The 23,508-nt window shown below is 45.0% G+C and overlaps 1 protein-coding gene across 7 annotated transcripts in view; it reads right to left on the bottom strand.

The window, feature by feature from the left end:
• Window positions 1-721: 721 nt before the first annotated feature.
• Window positions 722-23,508, bottom strand: part of NINL (ninein like) — a 193,973-nt gene continuing 171,186 nt past the window's right edge. For 4 of the 7 annotated variants that reach the window (XM_053890483.1, XM_053890482.1, XM_019437193.2 and 1 more), the window contains 5 exons: window positions 13,702-13,860; window positions 12,361-12,474; window positions 7,714-7,923; window positions 5,507-5,620; window positions 722-1,707 (listed from right to left, as the gene is read on the bottom strand). In XM_053890483.1, the coding sequence (XP_053746458.1) occupies window positions 1,516-1,707; window positions 5,507-5,620; window positions 7,714-7,923; window positions 12,361-12,474; window positions 13,702-13,860 (789 nt within the window). In that variant the 3' untranslated portion in view covers window positions 722-1,515. Of the gene's footprint in view, window positions 1,708-5,506; window positions 5,621-7,713; window positions 8,018-12,360; window positions 12,475-13,701; window positions 13,861-23,508 lie in introns of those variants that run through there. The other 3 variants (XM_053890484.1, XM_053890485.1, XM_053890486.1) reach the window with 3 other exon arrangements.

A 23,508-nucleotide genomic window follows, 5' to 3' on the forward strand; every position in this document is an offset into this window, starting at 1 on the left:
GTTGTTCATGTCTACTGGATCCAATCTCCTTGTTACTCCAGTCCCAGCCAGAAGTCTGTGAATGAAGAACTGTGCCCTTTGATGAGTTTTGACAAATGTATACAACCATGTAACTCAAACTATATTGAAACTATTTTAACAACTAGTAGAACTAGTTCCCATTCATTGCTCTTCTTTTTTAAATTTTCCATATTATTTTATTTGCTTATCTAGCTGTACATGTAAACTTTAGAACTGTCCAACTCTGGACAAGGGAATTGGAGAAAGGAACACCCACTTGTGTTTTTATTGGAGCTATATTACATTAATCAGTTAATTTAGAAGAACCAACTTTATGTTGTTGAGTCTCCCTATCCAAGAACTGATGTTTCCATCTGTTCTGGTCTTTTTAAGTGGGCTCCATGCACAATGTGGAGCTTGAACTCACAATCCCCAGATCAAGAGTCGTATGCTCTGCCAACTGAGCCAGCCAGGCAGGCACCCCTATTCCAGTCTTTTGTGTATTTCTATAGTGCTTTAAGACAGACAGAAGGGGACGGGGCACAGCAGCTTGAGGGTAGTGGCTGACTCCAGGAAGGAGAAAGAGGTTGACAGCAACAGAACAGGGGCTGCACCTCTTTCTACATGTAGCAGAAGGATTTTAATACATCTAGCTGATGGGCACAGGAGTGTTTCTTATAAAACTATTTTTCTATTTAAAATATTTAATAAAAACTTAAACTTAGAAGTTAAAACAATTTTAATAGAAAAGAGTTTTTGTAAATACAGTGACTCTTCATTGTACAGTAGTTTATTCTCATAAACCAAATAACCATAACTTATGTATATTTTGGATATAAAACTAGACTTTTCTTTTTTCTTTACATATAATACAATTTCCAGTGTGATGACATTTCAATGAGGGAAAGATTGCATTCGCAATACCATCATCCCTGAGACCACAGACCTAAAATAAGCACTCTCCAAACATCTTCCTGTGGTAGAGCAGTCCCTGAAGAGGGGGCTTCCCCTCCATTGTCTTTGATTGCAGGGTTGACAGTCTCAGCAAGGAGTCTTTCTAGAATGTTTGTACAGACACAGCTTGAGAATGCTAATGATCTAAACCCAAAGCAGTAACAGTGAAAAGATGAAACTGTCCAGAGCCCTTATTTTTCATTTTACTCTCTGTAGCCAAGGTCAAAGGTACAACATTGAAATTGATTGATTTTACCATTTTTCTTTTAGTCTTACTTCACTGAAAGCTACCCATAATTGTTTCACCAATGAGTAGCAAAACTGAGAATTTTACTGGAGAAATTACCCAGGACTACTAATAAAAATGTAGTCTTTTCCAGCATGTCTATTTCCTGAGCAGCTGGCACAGTAGACATTTTTAAACGTGTGTAAGGTGAACAAGAAATCAGAAATCTATGTCCAAGGGTGCACAACCAATGAACGTTAGGATATTATGACATCATGGTGGCTTAATTTTAAAAGATATTCTTTCAAAATGAATTCCAGGAAAACAAGCAACCTTCACACAGAGAGGGAAGCTGAAGCGATCTTACTGATGAGTCTGTTGAGAGCTCTAACTTTTTCTTCCAGGATGCAGTTTTTCTTCTCAGCATCTCGTAGTTTCTCTTCGGTGACTTGAAGTGCCTTTGTCAGGTGAGCATTTTCCACATAGAGATCCTTGAGCAGCAAATGAGATTTTGTGTTCTTTTCAAACTAGGGAGGAGAGAAAAACCATACTTTACTATTATTCTAGTGCAGAAATGTTGCATGACAGCTTGCCCCTCCCACTCTTTCAAGTGTGTTTGGAACACAGTTCCAGGGTTTTTACATATCTCATACACAAACATTGGGTATAGTGACAATTTTTATTAAACCTGGCATGAAAGATGAAATTTAAGTCAACTTTATGAGAGTTGATTTTACCATGAAATGAAGATATAAAAGATCAAAATCACCAGCCTTAAATTTTTTTTAACCATTTATTCATTTTTGAGAGAGACAGAGTGCAAGCAGGGGAGGGGAAGAGGGAAAGGGAGACACAGGATCCGAAGCAGGCTCTAGGCTCTGAACTATCAGCACAGAGCCTGATGCAGGGCTTGAACTCGTGAAGTGCAAGATCATGACCTGAGCTGATGCTTAACCGACTGAGCCATCCAGCTGCCCTAAAATCACCAGTCTTTAAAAAGGACTACTCAACATAACATAAAACATGTCATTCTGGTTCTTATCAGTGTGCTCTGCAGGGCCACCATGTCTCACAGGACACACTCTGACACTACATCCACCCTGGGAACCCCAGGTGCATGGGCTGGTCACCACACACGATAGCCATGGCGATGGGGACACAAGGCCACTCTAGTTATGAGTCCTTGTTCAAGATACAATGCCAACCGGGGTCCTAGCCTTGGGCTTCAAAAGTCAATACTACATTCATTCATTCAACAAGTACTGCCAGACATACTGCGCAATGATCTTGCTCTCAGGAGCACATATTCTGATGGAAGTGGACATGCCAGAAACAAATACATGGTGTGGAGGCATGACAAGTGCTAAGAGAAAACCCCACATAACTGAACTCAAGTCTGCCTGCCTGATGTACAGCAAACACAATCACTCAGCATGGAGTTATGTGTCAAGGAGAGATAGCCAAAGGAGGAGATGGAGATGGGAGGGCAGGACTCTAACCTCCCTCCCCCCAAGGAGAAGAGTCAGGGATGTTTACAGGCAAACAAAAAAGATCTTGGTGAAAAGTTACAGCTGCACTTACTAGTCCTATTAACACTCAGGTTACTACTGGTTTCAGCAGGAGGCGACAGACAGCTGAGGGAGTTCCTATTTCGGTTGGGGTGAATAGGGAAAGCTTCTCTGTCCATTGACATTTGAACAGAGATCTGAACAAAGCAGGGCAAGGAGCACTGAGCCTGTCTGGATGTGAACATTCCAGGCAAAGGGAGGAGCAGGTGCAAAGGTCCAGAGCCTGGCCAGGCTGGGGATGGCTGGAATGGCCAGAGACCTGGGGCTGGGGGGGCATAGCAGTGAGAAGCCCACTGAAAGAAAGTTACAGCTGACACGCTGGCTGGGTGCCACCGAGGGCTGGGGGCAACTAGATCCTGCAGAGCCTTGGAGGCCTCTGTAGGAACTCTGCCTGGTACTCTTAGGGCTGTGAGAGGCCTGGAGGGCTCCGAGTAGAAGGGCCAGCACCTCAACCATGTTGGGAAAGCACTGCTGCCACTACTGCACTGAGAACATAGCCCAGGAGGAAACAAGGACACTGTAGGGCACAGAGGATGAGAGTGGGAGTGAGAAGAGGCTGGATTCTGCATCCCTTCTGAGGCTGAGCTGGAGGGTTCACTTGCAGACACTGTGGGGGCATCCACCACAACACCAACATTTTGGACTTCAGCCAGTGACATGAGTGAACACAAGAGAAGGCAGGTGAGGGTGTCCAGATAACCCTCTGCAGGTACTTTGGTAAAAAGGGGCAGAGGCAGGGCCAGGGCTCCTTTACCTTTGGATTCAGGCGGCAGTGAGGGCCTGGGAGAAGGGAGGGTCTGGGCGTTGTGGCACATGCACGGTCACAGGTGGCTGGTTCACTTGGCTAGAGCATAAGCTAGTTCTGAGGTGAGGTGGGGTGGGGTGGGGTGGGGTGGGGTGGGTGTAGGGCTGTGGACAGGACCTCACCGCACAGGGGCAGGTGTGCAGGAGCCACAGGATTTAACCAAGACTGAGGATCTGTCAGGCAAGAGGAAGCAAACTGTGGCTTTGTGTAAGAGAATGACCGTAGGGCAAGGGGGGTCGTGACACTTGGGAGTCAGTGGATGGCAGGGAGGGAGCTGCAAAGCCAGGAGCATGGTCAGGGAGGGAGGTGTGACTCCCACTGGGACCTCCCACCTCCCAGGGAACAAGAGGTGGCCTGGACATTTCATCCTGTTTGGGCTCAGTTCAGGAGCCCTCTAAACAGACTTGACTACTATAATGAAAATATTTCTGCAGATTCTCATACTTAATTTCTTCTAGCTCTGAACAGAACTATTCTGGAGTAGCTGGTGTTTGGCTGAGCCTTTTCTCTGTCTCCTGCTTCGTTCTAGCCTTGCCTCCCCATCCCATCACCCTCCATGCTGGCTGCCCAGCCACCAGTTCTTACTGATTGACCTTGCTGGCTGAATTCAACTGTGGGCTTTCATCAAGCAAAACAGCTATGGCCTTCTTTTTTTTGGTCTTTGCAGCCTATTGAAGCCCAAATATTTTCTTTTCCCCCAGAGTGATTTATTTAAAAATATAGATCATATCATGCTCTTGATTAAAATCTTCAGATAGCTTCTAACTGCCATCAGAAATAAAATAAAATCCCAGGGCACCTGGGTGGCTTAGTCGGTTAAGCATCCAACTTCAGCTCAGGTCATGATCTCATGGTTCGTGTGTTTCAGCCCTGTGTCAGGCTCTGTGCTGATAGCTCAAAGCCTGGAGCCTACTAAGGATTCTGTGTCTCCCTCTCTCTGCCCCTCCCCACTCATTCTATGTATCTCTCTCTCTCTCTAAGAATAAACATTAAAAAAAAAGTAAAATAAAATCCAAACTCCTAACATTGAGGGGGTCCTGCCCACCCGCACCCACCCATCTGCTCATAGCAGCTACAGCCACCTCCCTGGCAGTCTGCTGATGTACTCCACTTGGTCCCATCTAAGGACATGTACCTGAACTGCTCCTCTGCTTGGATGCCCCTCCTGCTCGGGGTCTGGCATGTCCCCTAGCACACAGGGAAACACATGGGTGCCCTTTTATGACACTCCCATTGACTGGAGGTGCTACAGGCATTCAGCCCAACACTGCATAGGACAGTCCCACCACATGAGTACCTCTCTTCCAAAAAGCCAACCTGGCCTCCACTGGGGGGTGGGGGGGGGGGGCGGTCAGAGCCAGACTTCCATGGCTGTCATTGGTGTCTGCTCCTGTGCCATCTCTTCAGAGTGGTCCCCAACCATCCCCACCACGTGCCATCCATCTCTTCTTGAGAGTGAGCATTTCTCATCACCTGAGGTCATATATCTTGTCATTGTCTCCACTGCCAGAACGTAAGGCCCAGGGGCCCATCTTAGAGTCTTCCTAGAACAATGAATGCCATGATACATGACGGGTGCTCAGTAAGTATCTGCCCAGTGACTGAATAAATAAATGAATAAATGAACGTCCTTTCTGAGATTATGTGAACACCTCTCAAATGTACCTTAAAACAATTCCCAAAACAAACACAATATACAAATACAGTGTAGGGAATATAGGTTAAAAAATCAATTTTTCTATTGATTGCTTTTAGCTGTTAATCTTCTGAAAAAAATTTGTACATTCAGTTTCTCAAAGTTTAGATGGAGCCCTAGGTTCAGTGGTTCCAAATGAACATGGGGGCTCTCTGTGTTCTATGAGGACAGTCTCTCCCTGGATTAGCTACTTGAACACCCATGGAAGGAGAAAGTTCAGAAAGTGCATGTGGCAATGACAGACATCCATCACTGACCTGCTCTTTCAGCTCAGCTACTTTCTCTTGGAGGAGCATGTCCACGTTCTTCAGAGCTCTTCCCACCTCTTCCACCCGCTCTTCAGTGTCTTTCAGCTCCTTTTCATGTTCTTCCTGTCACAAAAGGTTACAGACCAATAATTTACATTTCTAAAAGAATCATCTCAGGCTTATTCAGAGTGGAAATTAGCTAAAATGTACATATCTGAGAGCAAAGGGAGAGCCTTTCATCTGCACACAGTAATAGACACACAATGTTCTGCCACAGGTCACAAAGCTTACACTGCTCTTTGTAGTTCAAGAATTAGCAGACTGCTTTCCTGGGCATTTAATCATAAATTATTCCGAAGTGAGTTTCCCCAAATGTGTTACTGAGTATTTTTAAAGGATTTCTGATTAAATTTCTTTGTTTTGTCAATATTCTATCACGGTTGAACTTATTTCCTGCTTAACATTTTTGCACAATGCGGATAGGTTATTCTTCATTGGGATTTATGCTTCACAAACATCAAATCTTACCGACCTTTTGAGTCTTGCTCCAATTTCTTCCTCATGGAAGCACCCTCTTGTCCTCAGGCTCCTATCTCCACACCCTCCCACCCCGACATTTCCCAATGAACTGCACTGTGGCATTTCAGGATGTAGGTGTTTTCTCAGCCTTTTATTTTTATTATTATTTTTTAATGTTTATTTTTCAGAGAGAGAGACAGAATGTGAATGGGTGAAGGACAGAGGGTGAGGGAGAAACAGGATCTGAAGCAGGCTCCAGGCTGAGCTGTCAGCACAGAGCCTGATTCAGGGCTCAAACTCATGAACCATGAGATCATGACCTGAGCTGAAGTCAGACGCTTAACTGACGGAGCCACCCAGGTGCCCCCCCCCCAGCCTTTTAAATTAAACACTTAAGTAGGGTACACACGTGCCAAACTATTCAAGCATTTTAAAAGTGCCAATTCTGATGCCTCACACTGATGCTTTTAGTGGGAACCACTGGCACCCAACTTTTACAGGTGAGGAAGCTGAAGCAGAGAAGTTAAGTAACTGGCCAAAGTCACTCAGCTAGGAGATGGTGAAGCCTGGATCCCAATCTCTGCAGTCCGTGCCCTGAGCCACAGTATCCTGCTCTTTAAGGCAACAACTCTGTTTCTATGTCTCTAGATGCCTAATGCAGTGCCTGATATACAGCCAGGGTCCCCAAGGGTGTGCCACCACCTCACTGGCCTTTTGTCCCACCATCTTCCTCTTGCTTCCCTCTCATCCTTGCTATCCTTAAATAAGGCCATTACCACCTCAGGGCCTTTGCACATACTGCTCCTGCTACTTGTAGCACTCTCTCCAGATAAGTGAATGGCTTGTTCTCTCAACTCCAGCACGTCTTGGCTCAAGTAACACGTTGGTGAGGCCTTCTCTGGCCACCATCCCGCTCCAGAGCACTCATCAACTCATCACCATCTGACATGCTATCCTCATGACTCATGTTTTCATTTGTCTCCCCACCACACCAGAATATAGGCTCCAGGAGGGCACAGGCTTTTGCCATGTGTGTCTGTTTCTGTATCTCCCCTACCTAGATCAGTGTGCACCCAAATAAATAACTTCTCCAGTCTTTGTGTGCCTGTGGGTAGATTTTTTTCAGTCTGCAAAATGGTTTCAGATTCTTTTTAAATTAGATGCATCATTTGGAAACTGGGAATGTTTCTGTAAAAATCTAGTTTCTGGCTTTCCTTTGAAATTAGGAGAATTGGCACACAGGGCCTGTGATTCCACAGGACTACATGGGTGGGACTGCCACCCACAGCTTCCCTCATGGCCTCTGTATCACCACATTTCTGGCCCTGTAAGCAGTTTTGAGTGTGTGGTCCCTAACATTTAGCCATGTGGCCTACCACAGACATGTGCAGCCCCCAAAGACAACCTGTCTGGGTGGACCTATTGCCCCCATGTTGGAGAGACCTTTTGGGTCAGCTGGCTTATCACTCTGAGGGGGTGGGAGATGCCTTCTCCAAGAGGTTTGCCACCCCTCCCTGATCCATCTTTGACCCCTGTTAGAATCCCACGTTGTTCACAGTGAAAATCAGGGGCCTGCAGCTGTGGTATAACCAGACTTCTACGAGTTGGGATGGCAGTTTTTGGCTGAGTGATCAGTGATCCAGTCTCGCCACCCCTGGCACCATCACCTGGGCCTCACAGCCCTTGTCTCCACTCACCCACTGTGTTTCCAGCCGCCTCCCCTTCTCCTTCTGGAGAATGCACTCGTCACGGAGCTGCTGAGTGGCCTGCCGCTCCTCTTCCAGTAGCTGCTGCAGCTCGGCCATGTGGTCCTGAGGCACCAGCCACTGCATCTGCTCCTGCAGCTGGTGGACCTCCTCTGAGTGCTGGGACTGTGCCAGCCTTAGCCTCAGGTTGGCTCCATGCAGCTGCACCAGGGAGAAGGCCATGATAGTGCTGGTGTGATTGCTGAAAGCTATGGGGTCATTACTAGACCTGCAAAACTCCATGCTTACAGATACCCTACAAATGGAAGGGCACACAAGGCATCCTTATTCCTTGGTCCATGCATCTGCAGCTACATGTAAGGTTCATAAAGAACCTATTCATTTGTATTCTGACAGCCAAACTCTGGTTTAGCCAGAGTTTCTACACAGAGAGAGTCAAGAAGACTCAGGTCTGTAGCCTCAAAGTGATGACACTGAGGTTTCCTGCTGCACCCATGGGAGAATCATGCCATACCCTGTCCAGTTTACATTTCAGCAAACTTCATGGAGTCTGTTTAACAATTATAATCCATGCAGGCCATGCATGGTGATTTTCCTTTAGGCAGAGAGCTCATACTCCTTAGGCAGCTGCGACCAGGGCCACAGAGAGCAATGGAGCATATGATGAAGGCCATAGGGACCCTGGCAGCAGGTGCAGAACTACCCCAGCCCCTGGCTCCCCAACCACAGTGGATGGCAAGATTTCACTGGAGTTGTGGGTAACTTGGCCAATCCTTTTATTAAACACCATTTAAATCACTTTGATTCTAGAGGCTTCACCAAGAATATACAGAATTTCCTTGGCACCCTACAAGAACTTGCTATGTTAGCCCTCACACACCTCTGAGGCCCCATAGATGGGAGAGGGAGGTACCTCCATCAAGAGTCACACTTATGATAGGTCTGAGGTGATCATGTGATTAGAGACAGGGAGGATGCCAGCTATGGCTACTCAAGGGCAACAATGAGGCCTTAGGCCTCAGGTCGTTGTATCCCCATGCATCTCTGAGGGGCTGTCTTAGGGGGCCATGTCATCACCATCACGTGTGGCTGTTCTTAGGACAGGAATCATCCCAGAGAAACACACCTGCACACAGTTTCCAGGATAGCTACTATGCTCTTTTGGAGGAGTGCAATATAATGACTTCTAAAATCAGATGACCAAAATATATTTTTCAGAGATATCTGGTCTTCATCCACAGATTCTAAAAATGCTTCAGAGCCACAGACGTGAAATAGATGTCTCATTATTAATGAAGGTGATTTTTGAAGTGCACCCAAGGGGAGGGGCTGGCTGCCAGGAGGGTCAACCACGTGATCAAGGATTGGAATTTTCAGTCCTATCCCCCAACCTCCCAGGAGGGGAGAGGGGCTGAAGGTTGAGTCAGCCAGTGGCCAATGACTTAGTCATGACTATATAATGAAACCTCCATAAAAACCCAAGAGCCAGCTGTTTGGTCCCTGTTTTGGAGAGCTTCTATGCTTGAGGAGGAACACTTCCATGCGCCCCCAGGCTGGGGCTCAAGCTCCCTGAGGACAGATATTTGGGACCTCACCCTATGTATCTCTTCCTCTGGCTATTGATTTGTTTCCTTTAACATATCCTTTAATGAACTGCTAAATGTTAAGTGTTTCCCTGAGTTCTGTGAGCCACTCTAGCAAATTAGTCAAACCTCAGGAGGAGGAGGCTGAAACATCCAATCTGTAGCTGGCTGGTCAGAAATACAGCTAACAGCCTGGGGGATATGACTGGCTTCTGAGATGGGGGTAGGGAATAGTGTTGTAGGACTACACCCTTAACCCTTAACCTGTGGGGTCTGATGCTGTCTCCAGGCAGATAGTATAAGAATGGAGTTGAATTCTCAGACACCCTGTTGGTGTCTGATAATTGCATGCTGGAACTGGGTCTGGGAACCTTGAGAAAGAGGGACAGAGAAGGGAGAGAGGAGAACCAGTTCTAAAACACACCCCCCACAAATGTAGCCCCCTCCCGACTTTCATGCTTCAGTCATCCTGCAGACGGAAGTTGAGTCCCAGCCCAGGCCCTTGTGACTCTATGTCAGAATGCCCACCCACTCCAAAGCTGTTCCTGCTCTCTGACAGCACTCCCCAACACCCTGATGCCCTCTTCCTTAGAACACACTGTTCCCATGCCCCTTGCTGCTAACTGCTACAGCTATCTCTCTGCTCTGAACACAGATGCCTGGTACAAGCTCCTGCGAGGAGGCCACTGTGTGGCCCAGTGTGAGGTCTGTGTCTGTGGCCCTACCCTGTGGCTCTCTGAGCAAGGCAAACAGCCCATAACACCGTCTCAGCTAAATTCCTCCCAAGCCCTCCTCATCTCCCTCCCTGTAGAACTGACACTGGCTAGAGCCTGGGCCAACTCTGGAGACCCCTGCCCAACTATCACTTGACAAGGGAAAGATGTCCCCAGAGACCACTGGGGCAGCCCATGCCAGGAAAAGAGGGCCATTGTGTTCTGGGATCAGGGGCATGGCAGTAAGCCACCTCAGCCATCGGCTGCTCCCACCTGAGCTCACAGGCTGCTATTCCTGCCCCCTGAGGGATGGGAGCTGTGCTCTCCCTGCATTGAGAGGTGACGACTGTGTCCTCCCCCAATGGACAGGTGGGTTCTGTGCCCTCCCCTTGAATCCAAGCTGGACCAACAAAATGTCAGGGGAGTGATGTTCTGGAATGCCCTGACACAGTCTTAAGAAGCCTGGCAGCTTCTGTCTGCTCCTCTAAGGGTGCTTGGTCACCTAACCTCTCAGAACTTCACTGCTATGCTCAGACAGCCTCATGCCACCAAGAGGCCAGGTGTGGGTGCTCCAGCTGAGAGCACCAGGGGCCCCCAGCCACCAGCCAACACCACATGCCAGCCCTGTGACCTGAGGCCTCTCAAACATCTGATCCAGCTGTGCCTTCAGATGATGCTAGCCCTAACCTCATTTGATTGCAATGGCCCCCTGAGATCTCAAGTGAAAACAGCCCAGCTGCGCTGGCGAGCCCACAGACCATGAAGGATAATGATGAACAGTGCTAGAAGCTACCAAGTTTGAGGGTGGTTTGACGTACTGCAACACAGAACCAAGATGGTCATTCCCAAGGGCATGTGATGCTTACAGCATTGTGCTCCCGTGCACCACACCTTCTGAGCTGTGCAAAGTCCCTCTGCCAGGACCTCTCATGGCCCCACCCAAGCTGCTCCCCTGCTCATACCTGTCCAGCCTGCTCTCTTTGACCTCCAGGGCGCTCCTCCTTAAAATCACCCACAACTGTGCCAGTGACAACACTGGCTCCTCCCGAGTGGTCCCGCGGCCACTCTACCATGGCTCCTCCAGAAGATCCTTAAGTACCCACAGGCTCCTCTTATTTTCCTCATGTGAACTCCCATCAATGTGGTTTTGGGGGTTCCTCTTCTAAATAACAAGGGGGAACCATCTCACATCACAGGAGAACTGCTTAAGTAAGGTCCCTTCTGCCCATGACAATGGCTGAATGCTGACTCCTGGACTCAAAGGGCTCAAGCTGGTCAAGGCAATTTCTCAAGGTTCCTTTCAGACTTAAAAACAGAGAAGGGAACCCCCAAATACTCAGAGGCACCTCTGGGAGAGCGCTTGTTTGCAGCGGGATGGCTGAAAGCCCACATGAGCCCCCAATTGCACGTCATAAAGCCCTGGGTATGTAGGGGGACCCCACAGTCAAGTCCAGCTGTGGCATCTGGGGCCAGTCAGGGAGTCTGTGAAGTTGCTCAGAGGAGGGAGGCATACCAGTGCCACACTCAAGTGAGGGCCCTGGGCCACAGGCCAGTGAGTTAGAAACCTCTTCCACACTGCCTGGGAGGCTTCTCCCATGACCCCTCTTTTCTATCTACAGCCCCCAGCCCTCTAAGCGCAACACACATCTGAGTCCACATTGGGCCATTACACACCTGCCATTCTCTCATCCTGCTCCCCCAGGAAGAACCAGCTCCCCCTGTCTCATGTCTCTGCACACCATGCTGTCAGGGCATCCTGACATCCCTGCTTGGTCCGTCCTGCTCACATCTGCTTGTCCCAGACTGCAAGCTCTCCACTTCCCTACCTCTGTACCTTTAGAGCCTGGTGCACTAGATAAATGCTGGAGCAGGAGAGAAAGTGGGAGGCAGGAGCTCGACACCCACATGTGTATGCAATTTCAGGGCTTCTGTGCACACATAAGCCTGTGTGAGGGCAAGACGGGCACACTGAGCTTGCTAACCCAAGGGACTACTCCACCTCATGTCCTTGGATCTGACGACACTCCCCCCTCCTCAGAGGCTACCCACAGCTCTCCTTTGCTCTTCTGTTCTGCAGGTGGTGCAGCCAAAAGCACTGCTTGTCAGCCTCCTTCCCTTGTGCATAAATAGAAGCTCTGCCCATGGACTGCTCAGGGTCAACCAACCCTGGACTAGGCTCAACTTCAGTCTCAGGCCTGGTAAGTGCCCGACCAGCTGTGTAACCTCAGGGCAGCCCAATAACCTCTCTGGCCAGACCAGTCCTGGCAAGGCTCTGTCAGTGCTAAACTGTGTTGACTTTCCTCCCAGCTGAGACACAGCCATTGGCCATCATGCACACCCACCTGATTTTGACTTTCTTCAAGGGTCTCTCTCAGCTGTGACTGTGACAGTCTCAGGCTCTGACATTCCTGATTCATGTGTTCAAGTTCAAGTTCAAGTTTTTGGATTAGCTCACTCTGTTTAAAAAAATAATTTCACAAGTACAAGAATATCTCAGCAGTCTGATGCATATTTATTTATTTCTTTTAAGTTTATTTATTTTGAGAGAGAGTGTGAGCAAGCAGGAAGTGGGGGAGGGAGAAGGGGGAGGGAGGGAGGTGAGGAGGGAGGTGAAGAGAGAGAGAGAGAGAGAGAGAGAGAGAGAGAGATATTGAGAGAGAGAATATCCCAAGCAGGTCCCATGCTATCAGCATGGGAACCCAACGGGGGCTCCATCTCATGAACTATGAGATCACGACCTGAGCCAAAATCCAGAGTCAGACACTTAACTAACTGAGCCACCCAGGCACCCCATCAGTCTGATACATGTTTAATGCAGAAACTTCAGAAATTTATAGAAAAGCAAAAATGACAAAATTTAAACCACCATGATCCCAACATTGTGCTGTGATCTCAGCCCTTCTTCCACACATGTGTTTCTATCAATAACACTGGTACAGCATTATATGCTGTGCTTTCCTCATTATATCTTGAGAATTTCCCCAAAACATTAAATATTATTGGAAAACATGATTTTTAATGACTGTACCATAATTTACTGACTCATTCAGTATTATTGATGATTCAAGCTGATTCCAATTCTGTTTTAGTATTATAAATACCACAGCAATGAAAACACTTCCAGCTAAGTCTGCCCACGATGCTCAGATAAAATTCCCATAAGTAGAATTATAAAGTCAGAGCATACTGACATTCTTGAGGCACTTGATGCATATTTTACCCAAATGTCCTCCAAAGAGGTCTACCAATTTATTCTCTTAGCATCAGGATTTAATCCCTTTCTGCTACTTTTTTTTAGATATTGAGAATTTGCAAAGCTGCTGAAGCCTACAAATTTTCCAGAGCACGTACTTGTTAAGTTCCCCTCTTTACCTGAGGGGTGAGCCTACCTCTAGGCATTTTAAGGCTGTTGCTGATGTTTTTATTTATTTATTTTTTAATTTTTTTTTTTTAACGTTTATTTATTTTTGGGACAGAGAGAGACAGAGCATGAACGGGGGAGGGGCAGAGAGAGAGGGAGACACAGAATCGGAAACAGGCTCCAGGCTCTGAGCCATCAGCCCAGAGCCCGACGCAGGGCTCAAATTCACGGACCGCGAGATCGTGACCTGAGCTGAAGTCGGACGCTTAACCGACTGAGCCACCCAGGCGCCCCATGTTGCTGATGTTTTTAGACCACTCACCTGCAGCTCCTCCTGGTGCCCGGCCTCCTCCAGTCTCTGTGTTAACAGCTGAATGTTGATGAGGTTCTTCTCGTCTTGGGCCTGGTGGACAGAGGCCTCCTCTCCTAGCTGAAGGATCTTGTGATTGAGCTGGGACACTTCATCCTTGCATTTCTGACTCTGGAGCATAACAGGTTAAAATACAGATGCCAAAGTTACTTTTTTTAAACCAGCAGCTTAATTCATATCATTCCAGTGGTTCCCAATCAGGACCCATTTTGTTCCCCAAGGAACATCTGGCAACGTCTGGAGATACTGCTGGTTATCAGAACTGGGAAGGGGAAGGCTAAGGCATCTCATGGTGGAGGCACACAGCATCCTCCAGCTCAGGACTGATCCCACCCCAAATGGCCACAGTACTAAGGATGCAAAAACGTGCTCTACTCCCTTGAGGAAATGAGACATATCTCAACTGCCAGAAGTGGCTACATCATGAACATCCAAACCACTGCTCTGAAGATCTTCCATATTTTTCTTATTTCTTTCATGGTTATGTCCAATTATTATTTTAAGTAGTCTGAAGGAAAACACCTTGTTAAACTTGAAGTATATGAATCTCCTCAAAGTAGGCTCAGGTCATGATCTGATCTTTTGTCATTAAACACCTAAACATATCTTTCAGCAGGGTGCAGGTGGTGATTAAATTGTATATTCTGCTTTTATCCAGTATCTACTGCCCAACAGATGGTGGATGCACAACAGATGCCCACTGGGTGGCTAAGTGAATGCCCCATGAGCTGGAACAGCAACTAGAACACTGCCCCTACAGTCTCTCCCCATGGAAATGCCCGTTACTTTAAACTATTTGTTGTGAATATCTTCATATAAATCACATTTCTGCTTATTTGCTTTTTTTCCACAGCAGTCCATTCTTGAGGCTGACTGTCAGTGGCTCCAAGTGTTGGCAGAGTGGGGTTCTCTGAACCTGTTTTCAGCACTACTGGCAACACACACACACACCACTCTCCCCAGGGCTGTGCTAACAACCATTTCATTTCTATGTTTTTGAAGATTTGAGAAGCAGATGATGGAACCTTGCTTGAAGTTGTTCTGATTTGGATTATTTAAGCTTAGTGAGTTTACACATATTTCTCGTGAGGATTGCTCCTTCTGTTCTCTGTAAACAGACTATTACCTCATCCTGTGCTTGAAACCTCAAAACTGAGGGTAAAGAGGTATTTTCAACACATCGTAAGTTCATGGTTGTTGTGTCTGGTATGGAAATCTCTTATGTTTATTACATTTTATTGTAAAAATTAAAGTTATTTTTCAATATTGGCATTCATCTTATTCTCTGAGGATAGCGTTGATTTTTTTTCATAATGGTTTGTTTTTATGATTTTTTAAACTCTAATTCCAGTAGAGTTAACATGCACTGTTACATTACTTCAGCCTTGATTTTTTTAGCAGCCAGAAATGGAATCTTCCTTCAGCTAATTTTTTTGGTTACTTTTAATATTTAGTCTTTGGAAACAATTTCAAACTCATACAACAGGTGCAAAGCTATTACAGAGAACATCCACATGTCCTTCACCCAGACTTACCATCTGGCAACATTTCCCCGTGTGCTTTGTGGCTGGCTGGTACTCTCTGCACGTATATGCACACATGTGTACACACACACACACACACACACACACACACACGAGACGGTTTTCTGAGCCATGACCCTGTGTTACATGTTTCCTAAGGAGGTGAGCGTGTTCTCACATGGCTGCCATGCAGCTCTGGCTTCAGGACAAGAATCACACCACCTGCATCCTAGTCTTGTCAACTGGCCCAGTTATGACCCTTGGAGCACCCCTTCTGGTCCAGCTCAGGCAACGCCTTTATCTGTCAGGCTGTTTTAGCCTCCCTGAATGTGAGATGTTTCCATAGCCTCTGTCATGTATTAACACTGAAAATTCTGACAGATATAGTACCTCCCCGCCTTTCCCCTTCAACAGTTCCTCATTTGGGGACTGCCTGATGCTCTCTGTGACTAAGCTCAGGAGATGCCTGTGACCAGAACTCCACTCAGGTGCCACTATGTCCCCCTCAGGGCATCCCACTGAGACAGTGGGGTGCCCACTGTCTCTTGGTGTCTGTGTCCATCACCTCCTTAATTCTTTCTTTTCCCCAAAGTTAGTTTATTTATTCTGGGGGGCGGGGGAACAGAGCATGAGCAGGGGAGGGGCAGAGAAAGAGGGAGAGAGAATTCCAGGCAGGCTATGTGCTGTCAGCATGGAGCCTGACATGGGGCTCAAATTCATGAACCATGAGATCATGACCTGAGCCAAAATCAAGAGTTGGATGCTTAACTGACTGAGCCATCACCTTAATTCCAACTTGTACTCACCTTAGTTTTATTGCAGAAGACAAAAGCAGTCATATCCTGATCAAATTTTAAAATAAGTGGATGTTTGTGCTAAATATGCTTACTCTGGATGTGATTATGCCTTTAGGCCTAGTTTCCAGTTTATAAGATACACAAGGGACAGAGAAGCAGACTGAATGACACTATCAGGAAACAGCTGGGCAGATCCAGAATGGGGGATGGCCTACAAGACAACTGCCAGATCTCTTCAAACAGACAGCCTTGGGGGTGAATCAGCTATTCCAGGTTAAAAAGACTAAAGACACATTGCAGCAAGCAGACCATATTTTCCAAAGACAGCCTCAATGGCATCTCTCATCCCACATCCCCTTCTGTAGTGTGACCTGGGCACTCACCCTCCCAGATGAGCCTATGTCCCTCCCTGTGCCTTGCGGGGGTCTGGGTGGAGGTGATATGGAGAGATTTCTGAGATCAGAAGCCTTATGCCTGCCTTGTGGTCCTGCTGGACCACTCGCTACCTGAATGACTCTTTGTGACACTCCCTCCCAGGCCCATGGAGAGGAGCCCCCAGATGGTTCCAGACCTGGCCTTTGGGTCACCCCAGCTGTCCAATCTTCCCATACCAGTGACATGGAGAAGAGGCAGGCCATCTGCCCTGTACCCTGTCTGGAACCCCTGACCTACAGGTTCTGTGAGCACAATAAAGTGGCTGTTTTCTGCCACCAGAACAGCATTGACAGTTCAATGCATCATCCTCAGCTGGATCCTAGTTCCAAAAAATTTACCATCTAAGACATTTTGGAATAATTATAGAAAGATGTAAATATGGTCTGAATATTGGACAGCATTAAGTAATTACAATTAAGTGTCTCAGGTGTTACAGCAGTACTGTGGTTAGGCAGAAGATGCATTCATTTTTACAAGATGCCTGTGAAATATTTAGGAGCAGAGTATCACTGTATCTGTCACTTACTTTCAAAATGTTTGAAAACACACATGCATACACATAGTACGGAGAGATACAAAGAAAGGTATAAACAAATAATAAAGCACAAAGTTAAAAACTGCCAAATTAAGGGGGCACCTGTATGGCTTAGTCGGTTAAGCATCCGACTTCGGCTCGGGTCATGATCTCTCGGTTCCTGAGTTCCAGCCCTACATCAGGCTCCGTGTTAACAACTCAGAGCCTGGAGCCTGCTTTGGATTCTGTGTCTCCCTCTCTCTCTGCCCCTCCCTTGTTCTCATTCTCTCTCTCTCTCTCTCTCAAAATAATAAATAAGCATTTAAAAAAAAAAACCTTGTCAAATTAAGGTTGTGGTATGTGGGTGATCAGTATATATTATGCCAAATTTTCTGTGCCGTTATAGTTTTTCATACTAAAAAGTTGAGGGAAAGAAAACAAATGGATACCTATAATCCATTTATAAGTGTGTCCTAGGAATAAGCCCAAAAGAGGAAGGGGGCCCCAGGAAAGTCCCAGGTGGGTCATTTCACAAGAAGCTGGTCTGCAAGCAAGTACAGTCGGAAGTTTTCATCTTACACAACTCCAGGAATTGGCCACCTAATGGAGAAGACCCAAAGCAAGGTCACCACACACTCATCACGGAAACAAACACCCAAAGCTGGGAGCCCAGACAACCCACCAGTAGTCTCAGGCAGTCCCCATAGCAGAACATTCGGTGACCACACATGGGTAGAGGTGGCACCAAGAGAGAGGAGGTGTGGCACTTAACTCAAGGATGGCACAGGCTTGAGAAGCCAAACATGGCAACCCACCCTCCAGAACTAATGAGTGAGTTCAGCAAGGTGGCAGGAGGCAAGACCGACAGATGAAAACCCATTGAATTTCTGTGAACATACAGTGAACATACACAAACCCAAATTAAAAACACAATAAAATCCTGAAACCAATATTGTACTGTATGTAAACTTATTAGAATTTAAATACAAATCAATCAGAGCTGCCAGTCGATACGGCGGAGAAGTAGGGGGACCCGAAGTTCCCTCTTCCCTCAAACACAGCAGTGTTGAGGCCAGAGGACTTGGAATTCTAAGAGTCCAGGCTGCAGAGTAACAGATACATCTCCAGGGGCCCACAGGGACAACTTGGTGGGCCACAGGTGCATGATTATGAACCAGGAGAGATAAAACGGGCAGCATAAGAACAGAGGGGAGGAATCCCCTCCTGTGGAGAAATAAAAGGAAGAGAAAGAGAGGCTGTGGAAGTGTGGGATTGTATTTTGACAAGAGAAAAACCATGGGCTGGGGACTGGAAAAAAACAGAGAAAGATCCAATTTCTTTCTTTCTTTTTTTTTTGTCTTTGTGAAAACTTTATTTCTCTCATATAATCTCTATGTAATAATCATTAGCCAACCTTTTAAATACATTGCAAATCTATCTTTTGCTAGTTCTAATTTTTATATAAGCAATTTTATTTTTTCCTTAAATTCCCATAGATTTTATTTTCTTCTTATGGTGCCCCACAATCTCCATTTGCCCATACTTAAGTGAATAAATATTTGTTTTAGTAGTAGATAATGTGCACAAAACCCAAAACCCAGATCTTTAATGTAGCTCTCCACAGAAAATTTTTCCTCTGATCTTAAGAGCTTTTCCAATCTCAAAACTGTTGACTATTATTCCAGAATGCAGTGGTCCATGGGTTATTCCTAACAAACAGGTAGTATTTGCCCAGTTTTCCATTAGGTACCTCCCAACTTTGGGAGGGTGGTAGTATCCAATTTCTAACAGCAGCTAGATTGGAGCCAGCTTCCCTGTTCGTGTGCCTGGGGAGAAGGAGAACCAGCCTTGGGCTTGGTAACTAGCTCAGAGGCACAGTCTGCAGTCAGAGAAACCAATCTGCTACCTTGAGTGCTGGGGGAAAAAGGCAAAGAGTCATTCCAAGGACAGAAGACCTTACTTGTACCTGCCAGCCAGAGACCTTTTGTTGGCTGGCTGAGCAGAGTGGCACTTCCCTGGAACCAGGGCGTGTGGGCAGAGTGGGATCATTTAAGACATTAGGGTTTGAATCCCAGCCAAGCACCTGGGAGGCATGGGAGACTCTGGAGCGGACAAAACCCACCCACTCGCACCCACTCAGCACAGTGAGGATGGCCTGAATAGTGGTTTGGGACACCTGGTCCAGAGAGGAGAGACTGGGGTGTCACCATTTTTCTCCCAATCACCAAAAAGGTGGGGCTTCAGGGAAGCCGCCTACACCAAACCACGCCCTTCTGTGCCTGGTACCTGTGTATCTACAGGGGCAAGATTGACACTGACCAACCACACAGGCCCTCCTCCTGATCAGTGCAGCCACCAGTTCCAAGGCACCTAGCAGTTTTGCATTTTCTGATTTAATTCTCGGTCAATTCTTATTTTATATATATATAATATATATAATATATATATATAATATATATTATATATATATATATATATTCTCCCCTTTCTTCCTCTTATTTCTTCCTTTCTCTAGTCTGGCTATTCTGGTTGTTGTATTATTTAAGCAGACATATTTAATCTATTCTTTTTACACCTCTTCTGTATCTCCTTTATTATTTTCCTCTCTCTCTCTGGATTAAGCCATATAGTTTCTCTGCTTGGTCAATTTTCTTTTCTTTTCTTTTTTTTTTTTTTTTTTTTTTTTTAATTTTTTTTTTTTTCAACGTTTATTTTTATTTTTGGGACAGAGAGAGACAGAGCATGAACGGGGGAGGGACAGAGAGAGAGGGAGACACAGAATCGGAAACAGGCTCCAGGCTCTGAGCCATCAGCCCAGAGCCTGACGCGGGGCTCGAACTCACGGACCGCGAGATCGTGACCTGGCTGAAGTCGGATGCTTAACCGACTGCGCCACCCAGGCGCCCCTCTTTTCTTTTCTTTTTCCCTGCCCCTATCATTTCTCTCTTTGTATGGGATAAGGTTTCTTCCACCACAACCCGCCACCTTTTTAATATTTTTTTCCAGGGTTGCTTCAACAAACAACTCAAAGCACACCTGGTAGAAGGTCCAAACCACCATTATGAGTAGGGAGATAAAGCAACCAGAGTCACAACAGAGAGAATATAACATACTCCAAAAACACCTCCTGAAGGGTCAGGCCCTGGACAGCATATGACCCCATTTTAACATAGTAGTGCTTACAGGTGCAGGACACATAACAAGCTATTAAAATACATAAGAGACAGAAAACTAGCCAAAATGGCAAAATGGAAGAATTCTCCTCAAAAGAAATTCCAGGAGAAATGACAGCTACAGAATTGCTCAAAACAGATATAAACAATATATCTAATCAAGAATTTAGAATAATAGTCATAAGATTAAACTCTGGGCTTGAAAAAAACATAGAAGACAGCAGAGACTCTATTACTGCAGAGATCAAGGAACCAAAAAATAGTCACAACGAATTAAGATAAGAAATACTGTAAATGAGGTGAAAAGTAAACTAGATGCAGAGACACCAAGTATGGAAGAAGCAGAGGGGAGCATAAGTAAAATAGAAGAAAAAATTATGGAAAATAATAAAGCCAAGAAAACGAGAGATAAAAAAATACTAAACCATGAGGGGAGAATTAGAGAACTAAGTGATTCAATGAAACATAATATATCTGTATCATAGGCGTTCCAGAAGAAGAAGGAAGAGAGAAAGGGGCTGAAGGTTTACTTAAACAAATTATAGCTGAGAACTTCCCTAATCTGGGGAAGGAAGCAGACATCCAAATCCAGGAGGCTCAGAGAACTCCCTTCAGACATAACAGGAATAGGTCTTCTCCATGACATATCATAGTGAAACTGGAAAAAAAAAAACAAAGATAAAGAGAGAATTCTGAAAGCAGCTAGGGACAAATGGTCCTTAAACTACAAGGGAAGACACATAAGGGCAGTAGCAGACATGTCCACTGAAACCTGTCAGGTCAGAAGGGAGTGGCAGGAAATATTCAATGTGCTGAATAGGAAAAATATGCAGCCAAGAATCCTTTATACAGCAAGGCTGTCATTCAGAATAGGACAGATAAAGGCCTTCCCAGACAAACAAAAACTGAAGGAGTTCATGACCACTAACCCAGCCCTGCAAGAGATCCTAAGGGGGACTCTGTGAGTGGAATGCCTCAAAGACTACAGAGGACCAGAGATATCACCACAAGCATAAGACCTACAGATAATACAATGACACTAAATCCATCTTTCAATAATAATGCTGAATGTAAACAGACTAAATGTTCCAATCGAAAGACATAGGGTATCAGAATGGATAAAAAAACGAGATCTATCTACATGCTGTCTACAAGAGACCCATTTTAGACCTGTGGACACCTTCAAATTGAAAGTGAGGGGATGGACAACCATCTATCATGCTACTGGAAGTCAAAAGAAAGCTAGAGTAGCCATACTTATATCAGACAAACTAGATTTTAAACTAAAGGCTGTAACAAGAGATGAAGAAGGGCATTATATCATAATTACATGGTCTACCCATCAAGAAGAGCTAACAACTATAAATGTCTATGCCCCCAATTTGAAGTGCCCAAATATATAAATCAATTAACCACAAACATAAGCAATCTTATTGATAAGAATACGGTAATTGCAGGTGACTTTGATATGCCACTTACAACAATGGACAGATCATCTAGGCAGAAAATCAATAAAGAAACAATGACTGTGAATGATACCCTGGACCAGATGAACTTGACATATATATTCAGAACTTTTCATCCAAAAGCAACAGAATACACATTCTTCTCGAGTGCACATGGAACATTCCCCAAGATAGATCACATACTGGGTCACAAAATAGCCCTCAATAAATATAAAAGAATTGAGATCATACCATGCATATTTTCAGATCACAATGCTATGAAACTTGGAATCAGCCACAAGAAAAAATTTGGAAGTTTTCCAAATGCATGCAGGTTAAAGAACATCCTACTAAAAAATGAATGGGTCAACCAGGCAATTAGAGAAGAAATTTAAAAAAAAAGAACGAAGCAAATGAAAATGAAAACATGACAGTCCAAACTCTTTGGGATACAGCAAAGGCAGTTCTAAGAGGAAAATACATTGCAATCCAGGCCTACCTCAAGAAACAAGAAAAATCCCAAATACAAAATCTAAAAGCACACTTAAAGGAACTAGAGGCAGAACAGCAAAGAAACCCCAAAGCTAGCAGAAGAAGAGAAATAAGACAGATTAGAGAATATGAAATAAACAATATATAATACAAAATAAAAAAAAAAACAACCCAGTAGAACAGATCAATTAATCTAAGAGTTGGTTTTTTGAAAAAATAAACAGAATTGATAAACCCCTAGCCAGACTTCTCAAAAAGAAAAGGATGCAAACAGATAAAATCACAAATGGAAAAAGATAGATCACAACCAATACCACAGAAATATAAACAATTATTAGAGAATACTATGAAAAATTATATGCCAACAAACTGGACAACCTGGGAGAAATGGACAAATTCCTAGACACCCACACACTACCAAACAGGAAGATATAGAAGATTTGAACATACCCATAACCAGCAAAGAAATTGAATCAGTTATCAAAAATCTCCCAACAAATTAGAGTCCTGGGCCAGATGGCTTCCCAGGGCAATTCTACCAGACATTTAAAGCAGAGTTAATACCTATTCTTCTCAAGCTATTCCAAAAAATAGAAATGGAAAGAAAGCTTCCAGACTCATTATATGAATCCAGCATTACTTTGAGTCCCAAACCAGAGACCCCATAAGAAAGGAGAATTTTAAGCCAATATCCCTGATGAACATGGATGCAAAAATTCTCAACAAGATAATAGCAAATCGAATCCAACAGTATATTAAAAGAATTATTCACCATGATCAAGTGGGATTTATTCCTGGGCTGCAGGGCTGGTTCAATATTTGCAAATCAATCAGTGTGATACATCATATTAATAGAAGAAAGTATAAGAACTATATGATCCTGTCAATAGATGCAGAAAAAGTATTTGACAAAATACAGCATCCTTTCCTAATAAAAACCCTCAAGAAAGTTGGGATAGAAGGAACATACCTTAAAATCATAAGAGCCGTATATGAAAAGCCCACAGCTAATATCATCCTCAATGGGGAAAAACTGGAGAGCTTTCCCCCTGAGATCAGGAACACGACAGGGATGCCCACTCTCACCGCTGTTGTTTAACATAGTGTTGGAAGTCCTAGCCTCAGCAATCGGACAACAAAATGAAATCTAAGGCATCAAAAATTGGCAAAGAAGGAGTCAAACTTTCACTTTTCGCAGATGACACGATACTCTACATGGAAAACCCAACAAACTCCACCAAAAAGCTGCTAGCACTGATACATGAATTCAGCAAAGTTGCAGGGTACAAAATCAATGTACAGAAATCGGTTGCATTTCTATACACCAATAATAAAACAGCAGAAAGAGAAATTAAGAAATCGATCCCTTTTACAATTGCA

Source organism: Panthera pardus, unplaced genomic scaffold (genome assembly GCF_024362965.1).
Source record: "Panthera pardus isolate Hobbes unplaced genomic scaffold, ASM2436296v1 HiC_scaffold_25, whole genome shotgun sequence".
In the NCBI taxonomy this organism is placed as follows: Eukaryota; Metazoa; Chordata; class Mammalia; order Carnivora; family Felidae; genus Panthera; species Panthera pardus.